Source organism: Bison bison, unplaced genomic scaffold (genome assembly GCF_000754665.1).
Source record: "Bison bison bison isolate TAMUID 2011002044 unplaced genomic scaffold, Bison_UMD1.0 scf7180017864197, whole genome shotgun sequence".
NCBI classification, from domain to species: Eukaryota; Metazoa; Chordata; class Mammalia; order Artiodactyla; family Bovidae; genus Bison; species Bison bison.
In genome coordinates this window covers 479,803-489,033 of record NW_011494769.1, presented here as the reverse complement: position 1 = coordinate 489,033, position 9,231 = coordinate 479,803, and the positions used below count along the sequence as shown (strand labels likewise).

Genomic DNA, 9,231 nt, shown 5'->3' with positions numbered 1-9,231 from the left:
GGCCACTTGACTTCACATTCCAGGATGTCTGGCTCTAGGTCAGTGATCATACCATCGTGATTATCTGGGTCATGAAGATCTTTTTTGTACAGTTCTTCTGTGTATTCTTGCCACCTCTTCTTGGTATCTTCTGCTTCTGTTAGGTCCATACCATTTCTGTCCTTTATCGAGCCCATCTTTGCATGAAATGTTCCCTTGGTATCTCTAATTTTCTTGAAGAGATCCCTAATCTTTCCCATTCTGTTGTTTTTCTCTCTTTCTTTGCATTGATTGCTGAGGAAGGCTTTCCTATCTCTTCTTGTTACTCTTTGGAACTCTGCATTCAGATATTTATATCTTTCCTTTTCTCCTTTGCTTTTCACTTCTCTTCTTTTCACAGCTATTTGTAAGGCCTCCCCAGACAGCCATTTTGCCTTTTTGCATTTCTTTTCCATGGGGATGGTCTTGATCCCTGTCTCCTGAACAATGTCATGAACCTCATTCCATAATTCATCAGGCACTCTATCTATCAGATCTAGGCCCTTAAATCTATTTCTCACTTCCACTGTTTAATCATAAGGGATTTGATTTAGGTCATACGTGAATGGTCTAGTGGTATTCCCTCCTTTCTTCAATTTAAGTCTGAATTTGGCAATAAGGAGTTCATGATCTGAGCCACAGTCAGCTCCTGGTCTTGTTTTTGTTGACTGTATAGAGCTTCTCTATCTTTGGCTGCAAAGAATATAATCAATCTGGTATCGGTATTGACCATCTGGTGATGTCGATGTGTAGGGTCTTCTCTTGTGTTGTTGGAAGAGGGTGTTTGCTATGACCAGTGCATTTTCTTGGCAAAACTCTATTAGTCTTTGCCCTGCTTCATTCCATATTCCAAGGCCAAATTTGCCTGTTACTCCAGGTGTTTCTTGACTTCCTACTTTTGCATTCCAGTCCCTTATAATGAAAAGGACATCTTTTTTGGGTGTTAGTTCTAAAAGGTCTCATAGGTCTTCATAGAACTGTTCAACTTCAGCTTCTTCAGCGTTACTGGTTGGGGCATAGACTTGGATTACTGTGATATCGAATGGTTTGCCTTGGAAATGAACAGAGATCATTCTATCGTTTTTGAGATTGCATCCAAGTACTGCATTTCGGACTCTTTTGTTGACCAAGATGGCTACTCCATTTCTTCTGAGGGATTCCTGCCCGCAGTAGTAGATATAATGGTCATCTGAGTTAAATTCACCCATTCCAGTCCATTTCAGTTCACTGATTCCTAGAATGTCAACATTCACTCTTGCCATCTTTTGTTTGACCACTTCCAATTTGCCTTGATTCAGGGACCTGACATTCCAGGTTCCTATGCAATATTGCTCTTTACAGCATCAGACCTTGTTTCTATCACCAGTCACATCCACAGCTGGGTATAGTGGCAGTACTGCTCAGACTTGCCCATGTCCTGGCACACATAAAAAGATAACACCTGCCCAGTACTGTGGGATGAGACAAGACTGATCTCAACAGAAGGCAACCCACCTAGGCAACTCCAAGCCCTGAGGGTCACAGCACATGCATTGAAGGACTCCAGTTTATGTCTTCATGTAAAGCAATCCCACCTCTGTTTTCCAGATACAATGAAAATACAATCATTTGAAGACCTCGGTAATAGACTTTTCTGTCGCATAACTATAAAGGCTCGACAATTCTTATGTCCTCTTTTTCTTAGAATTGTAAAAGTTTAACTCCTTCAGTTCAAGAACTATTGTAGAGCTCTTATATACCCCATGGCGTGTAGCCCAGTGGTAAACACAGAACATGTTTTTTAAAACATATCAGATTAAAATTCTGCTTCAGATATTATTGCTTCAGCAACACTAAGAGTTTTTTTTTTTTTTTAATGAAAACAGATTTATTTAGAGAGATACACATTCCACAGGCAGAATGCGGTCTGTCTCAGAAGGCAAGAGTGGCCGACAAGCCCTTTCTTAATCACTGTACACTTTTGGACAGCATTCTATTCTATCAAGAGTTGGATAGAACTTACCTGACAGAAGAAACCAAAACGACAAGGCCAGAACCTCCCTTAGTCATGCATGTCGTCATTGGAAATTGGAAGCTCTTTCTGATATCTAACTTGATGGCAGGTATCATGTATTTACACTTACTTTCTATGATTTATCTTTGAAAAGGAGGGAGGGGGAAGCAGCATCTGAATACTCTATACAACAGCATGAGCTGGTGATGGTGTGTCCTGACATCACTGGACTGTAGATGCTACTGAAGTTTTCCACTGTGGTTGTTATAGAAATAGTGAGGAGTGGTTCAGTCGTAAAGCTTCTCAGAGAAGAGGTACTTCAGAAAAGCAAAGCCCCAGAAGTCATCAAGGCTACTCCACAAGGAGAGAAATTCATTTGGTACAGTGTTACCTTTTTTGTTTTTATGCTGTCTTACTTCATTTGTTGACAACAAAGAAGCAAGAAGCAATCTACCAAGGTCAGGAACAAGAACACTTTTATTTCTCCGAGATTCTTGTTTTCTGTTCAGTAGTGGAAAATAAACCAGGGATGATTATCTGCTCTCTGTTGATTCAGGCACCCTAGAAATAAACATACTCTCAACACTATGGTGAAAAATGGTAACTTTTAAACTTTGAATAAATAAGAAGGCTTCCACAGTGGCTCAGAGGTAAAGAATTCACCTGCAATGCAAGAGACTCAGGTTCAATCCCTGGGTCAGGAAGGTCTCCAGGAGGAGGAAATGGCAATCCACTCCAGAACTCTTAACAGAAAAATCCCACAGACAGAGGAGCCTGGTGGGCTACAGTCCACGGGGTCACAAAGAGTAGGACATGACCCAGAGACTGAGCACACACGCAACTCAACCAAATAACTCAAAAGAAATCTCACCCCCACTATAAACACTTACACACACACACACACACACACACACACAAATTTAAGATTCACCCCTCCATAAATATAATTTTTCAGTCAAAAACCTTTCAATGATTCAAAAAGCTTATTGTAGAATACTATGATGCCTTAAAGTCGGTTTTCACCCTCAACTATCATCCAGCTATTGTAACAAAAAGAAATCAATCTTTCAGTCATGGAACGTACTTCATGTCCCAAATGACCTTGTTTGTGGAAAGATCTGTACATTCCCAGCAGCTTAGGAATTGGGGTGGGCATGGGGGGAATCATTCTCCCAAAAGTGAAGCAGTGGGAAAAAATGAAAGAATAGAGGGAACTAAAGGTGGAGAGGAAATATGTGTTAATTTCAAACAGGAGCAGTAAAAATAACTCGGAAGGCAGAGGGGGGATCTGAATTGTTACTGGACATTTCAGTTGGAAAATTCCAATTTCAGCAGCACATTGTAAGCTATGGTTCCCCTTTTCTAGGAAGTTCAGAAATTAACCTCAGCCTTGCTATGTACAGTTCCTAGATCAGCAGCATTAAGAGGTTTCTAGAAATGTGGAATTGCAAGCTCCACCCTTCTTCAATTTAACAAGACCCCTCTCCCCAGGTAATTCATGAGCATTTTGAGAAGCACTGATTCTGTTCTGGTCCTGGGGATCTTTCAGATCGAATGTGCTCACCTTGAATGGCACGGATCTAGAGAGGGCACTGGCTTTCCACCCTGGTCCCACATGAGACTCACCCGAGTAATTTCACAGCAACATGGACCCATGTCTCTTCACATATTTAGATTTTGAGTTAACAGGTCTTGGGGGGAACCCCAGACATTAGTATTTTTAAAAAGCTCCTAGATTATCCTAGTACATGGCTTAGGGTAAGATCCACTTACCTAGACTAACTCTTCATTTTGTAATAATTAAAACCCCAAACTGCCACTAGAAAAGGACCTGGTGGTAGCCCTACATAATCTGATTTGGGAGTCCTCAAAACAACCTGTAAGGTGGATACAGCAGATATTGTTGTACTCTTTTACAAATATTATGTCTGTTTAATAGAAAAGAGCTGCTTTCACCATATTATAGAGCAGTTAAATAACTATTTCCCTGACTGAAAATAGAGGAAAGTCAAGGTCGAAAATTAATACAACATCCAGTGTTTTCCATTGTAAGTCTATAAGAAAAGCCTGAACTCACTTAAAAGAATAAATCACCAGTGCCAACCTCTTAATTTTATATGTAAGGAAACGGGCCCAGAGATTTGTCTCAAATCACAAGATTTTAGCTGAAATGAGAACTCAGATCTCCACCCTCCTAGTTCAGTATGTTTCCCACTACACTGCATTTCCCAAGTGTGATCCATCTTGTGGGATTACACAAGATACTAACTGCTGTTCCACTGAAAAATGTTAGATATGCTAAGTCACCTCTGGGTTAAAACAAATTCAGGAGTGTCTTGACCTCAGGACCTCTCAGCCTTCACTGGGCTCCTGTGTCTTCTGAGTCTCTGAGAGCTTTTAAATGGCATTTCCACAACTTACCAGACTATGGAAATACTTTTTTCAATCAAGAATCTTAAGGTGGTCTTATTCCAATGAGCAGACTTTGAGGAGGACTGTAGGCTACTTCGGAGAAGGCAACGGCAACCCACTCCAGTACTCTTGCTTGGGAAATCCCATGGATGGAGGAGCCTGGTAGGCTACAGTCCATGGGGTTGTGATGAGTTGGACATGACTGAAAGACTTCACCTTCACTTTTCACTTTCATGCACTGGAGAAGGAAATGGCAACCCATTCCAGTATTCTTGCCTGGAGAATCCCAGGGACGGGAGCCTGGTGGGCTGCCATCTATGGGGTCACACAGAGTTGGACACGACTGACATGACTTAGCAGCAGCAGCAGCAGTAGGCTACTTGGCTTGAGTGGTTGGAAACAATTTGTTCTGCCCCCAGAGGTAGGGCACCAACTCTAGTAACTGAAGGGGAGAATATCATCAATACTATGAAGCATCTGAAATGGCTGGCTCAAGGTTGCAGAAATATGGCCTCATCATTTTATTCCACCTTATCCCTTAATGGACTATGCCTCAGACCCATACTCACAGTAGGAAGAGTCATTTTTGACGTCCTTCTTGCCGGATTGCTACCTTGTAATGAGCATTTTCCTATGTCAGTCTCTATGCAAAGCACCTAACCTGGATTATTTTGTTTAATCTTTAAAACAATCCTATGAGGTAAGGACTCTTAGTGTTGCTGTTTAATTGCTAAGCTGTGTATGACTCTCTTGCGACCTCATGGACTACAGCCCCACCAGATTCCCATGTCCATGGGATTTCCCAGGCAAGAATAATGAAATTGGTTGCCATTTCCTTCTTCAGAGGATCTTCCCCACCCAGGGATCAAACCCACGTTTCCTGCATTGGTAAGAAGACTTTTTACCATTAAGCCACCTGGGAAGCCCTAAGGGTCACTATTTTTTCCCATTTATCAAAGTGCTTACTCCATTTATCTGTGGGGGGGGGGCGGGTAAGGGTGCGGGGAACTTTTTGAGGAATTTTTAAGAACCAAGGGAGCTAACAAGTCTGAAATGTGCAGTGCAGGCCAGTAGGCTGGAAATCCAGCAGGAGTTAATGCTGTAGAATTGACTCTGAAGGCAATCTGGAAGCAGAATTCTTTCTTCTCAGCCTTTTCCCTTAAAGATTTCAACTGACTGGAATCATCCAGTCATCAGTTATGGAGGACAATCTGCTTTACTTGAAATCTACTGATTCAGCATGAAAACACAAAAGACCCTGAATAGTCAAAGCAATCCTGAGAAAGAAAAATGAAGCTGGAGGAATCAGGCTCCCTGACTTCACACTCTACTACAAAGCTACAGAAATCAAGACAGTATGGTACTGGCACAAAAATGGAAATACAGATCAATGGAACAGCATAGAAAGCTCAGAGATAAACCCATGCAGCTATGGTCACCTAATCTATGACGAAGGAAGCAAATAACACATATAATAAAGAAAAGACTGTCTCTTTAATAACTGGTACTGGGAAAACTGGACAGCTACATGTAAAAGAATTAAATTAGAACACTCTCTAAGACCATACACAAAAATAAACACAAAATGGATAAATGGATTAAAAACCTAAATATAAGATCAGACACTATAAAACTCTTAGAGGAATACATAGAACACTCTTTGACATAAATCACAGCAAGATCTTTTATGATCCACCTCCTAGAGTAATGAAAATAAAAACAAAAAATAAATGGGACCTAATTAAACTTAAAAGCTTTTGCACAGCAAAGGAAACCTTAAATAAAACAAAGAAGACAACCCTTAGAATGGGAGAAAAGCTGTCAAAATACATGCTGTTAGCATTGATTACCCTGGCAAGATAACATTAGAAGAAACTTTTGCTTTCCAAGTTATACATTTTTACATTGCTTGAACTTTTACAAGGAACGTATTACTTTATAATCAGAAAAAAAAAGATAATTTAAAACAATTTGTGACATTGCAAACAGCTCCAAAATGGAAGAGGGGGGATCATCATCTTTAGCCACTGAGGCAACTTTTGAACCTTTTAGATGAAAACTGGGTATACATGGGGAGTTCGTGCATTAAATCAGGGAGAAGTGGTGTAATACAGCCTTGGTTAACAACAGTGAATAATGTTTAATAACTGAATTTATAATTAAACTCAATGTTTAATAATTGGACTTATAAAGTAGATACAACCTGTCTTTTTCCCAAGTGCATGAAAAAATAGGTACTTTACCACCAGAGCTTAGAAAAACAGAGGGTCTTCCCTCAAAAAAGTAAGGCCATAGTCTAAGGTAACCCGTTTTCCCCTCTTTACTGCCTTCTAACAATTCAATTCCTTTTTGTTCCCATTCTGATTGCCCTTGTCATCTTACTGTTTTTTTAAATTGCCAGTTGGAACCACAAGAGGGCCTCATGTACAAGAAAGGCTCTCAGGCATTGGTAATTATAAAAAGCAAAGGGAGGAGACACCTATAAAAAGTGTCATTAAAATTTTAGAGATTTCAGCATCTTGCTCTCAATAGGTGTGGGACCACATTTAATGTCCTGTTGGAAATTATAAACAATGAGTGGAAAAGAAATTCATGCTGGTGAGTGGAACTAATGAATTTCCCTCTCTTCTAGATGCTGACCAGAAGAGGTGAGATAGAAAAGAGAACTGTCTAGAACCTAAGACTTCTGATGTAGACTCTTGTACCAGGATGGAAGGGGAACCTTACCACAATGCATCTACCGTCAACAGCACCCCAGTGAGCCACCAGCCTTTGGAACGCCATGGGCTGTGGGAGGTCATCACCATTGCAGCTGTCACGGCCGTGGTGAGTCTGATCACCATCGTGGGCAATGTCTTCGTCATGATCTCCTTCAAGGTCAACAGCCAGCTGAAGACAGTTAACAACTATTACCTGCTCAGCTTAGCCTGTGCAGATCTCATCATTGGGATCTTCTCCATGAACCTGTACACTACGTACATCCTCATGGGACGGTGGGCTCTCGGGAGTCTGGCTTGTGACCTTTGGCTTGCGCTGGACTATGTGGCCAGCAATGCTTCTGTCATGAACCTTCTGGTGATTAGTTTTGACCGTTACTTTTCGATCACAAGGCCCCTCACGTACCGGGCCAAGCGTACCCCAAAGAGGGCTGGCATCATGATTGGCTTGGCCTGGCTGATCTCTTTCATCCTCTGGGCCCCCGCGATCCTCTGCTGGCAGTACTTGGTTGGGGAGCGGACGGTACCTCCAGATGAGTGCCAGATCCAGTTCCTCTCTGAGCCCACCATCACTTTCGGCACTGCCATTGCCGCCTTCTACATCCCTGTTTCTGTCATGACGATCCTCTACTGCCGCATCTACCGGGAAACAGAGAAGCGAACCAAGGACCTGGCTGACCTCCAGGGCTCAGACTCCATGGCTGAAGCTGAGAAGAGAAAGTCAGCCCACCAGGCTCTGCTCAGGTCCTGCTTCAGCTGCCCCTGGCCCACCCTGGCCCAGAGGGAAAGGAACCAGGCCTCCTGGTCATCCTCCCGCAGGAGCACCTCCATCACTGGGAAGCCATCCCAAGCCACCAGCCCAAGCACCGAGTGGGCCAAAGCCGAGCAGCTAACCACCTGCAGCAGCTACCCCTCCTCAGAAGACGAGGACAAGCCCACCACTGATCCTGTCTTTCAGGTGGTTTACAAGAGTCAGGCCAAGGAAAGCCCAAGGGAAGAGTTAAGTGCTGAAGAGACCAAGCAGGCTTTTGTGAATGCTCAAGGTGAAAAAAATGACTATGACACCCCAAAATACTTCCTGTCTCCAGCTTCTGCTCATGGGCCCAAGAGTCAGAAGTGGGTGGCCTACAAGTTCCGACTGGTGGTAAAAGCTGAGGGGACCCATGACACCAACAACGGATGCCGCAAGGTAAAAATCATGCCGTGTTCCTTCCCAGTGTCCAAGGACCCCTCAACAAAAGGCCTCGATCCCAACCTCAGCCATCAGATGACCAAACGAAAGAGGATGGTTCTCGTCAAAGAGAGGAAAGCTGCCCAGACCCTTAGTGCAATTCTCCTGGCTTTCATCATCACTTGGACTCCTTACAACATCATGGTCCTGGTTTCTACCTTCTGTGACAAGTGTGTCCCAGTCACCCTGTGGCACCTGGGCTACTGGTTATGCTATGTCAATAGCACTGTCAACCCCATTTGCTATGCCCTCTGCAACAGAACCTTCAGGAAGACCTTTAAGATGCTGCTGTTCTGCCGATGGAAAAAGAAAAAAGTGGAAGAGAAGTTGTACTGGCAGGGGAACAGTAAGCTCCCCTGAAAAGTAACAACTCCCCTCAAAGAATAACCACAATCGAGGATGCGCAAGCTGATTCTGGTTTACTTTCCAAAAAGACATCTGTCCTTTTGAGTCCCTGAGAACTTTGTAAAGGATCAAGGTCTACTGTCAGAAGGAAGGAGTCACAGCTGCCACAATCGCTGCCATACTGAATGATCCTTGTATGACCAGGACAAGAGTGTCTGATGCCACTGGAGCTTGCCACTGAAGTAGACAGACAAACTCATGCCCCTTCCAGGAGGAGGCACCCTGGGTCCCAGTGACCCATGGCCGAGGGAGCTCCTGTCTAACCTTCTGCAGGGACAGCGAGAATGGAAACCTAGTCACAGAGTTCGTGCAGGACGTTTGTGTCTATGCAGTTGTCTCATCTCAGCGGAAACTGGGAGGATGAAGTCAGTGTCACCTGTTGACAAGAGCGCTATTCAGCTGGTTTCTAGGACTCTATTCCTTTTTAAACTGTTCCGTATTTATTATGCTGCTAT

General features: G+C 43.1%; 1 protein-coding gene across 1 annotated transcript; it reads left to right on the top strand.

Annotated features, from left to right (window-relative positions):
* Positions 1–7,132: 7,132 nt before the first annotated feature.
* CHRM5 (cholinergic receptor, muscarinic 5) lies at positions 7,133–8,731 on the top strand. The gene has a single exon (XM_010844172.1). The coding sequence runs from the start codon at positions 7,133–7,135 to the stop codon at positions 8,729–8,731; it is 1,599 nt and encodes a 532-aa protein (XP_010842474.1).
* The last annotated feature ends 500 nt before the right edge of the window (positions 8,732–9,231 follow it).

What these genes read in the sequence shown, in the direction of transcription:
- CHRM5 (XM_010844172.1), top strand. Translation starts at nt 7,133, where the DNA reads ATGGAAGGGGAACCTTACCACAATGCATCTACCGTCAACAGCACCCCA.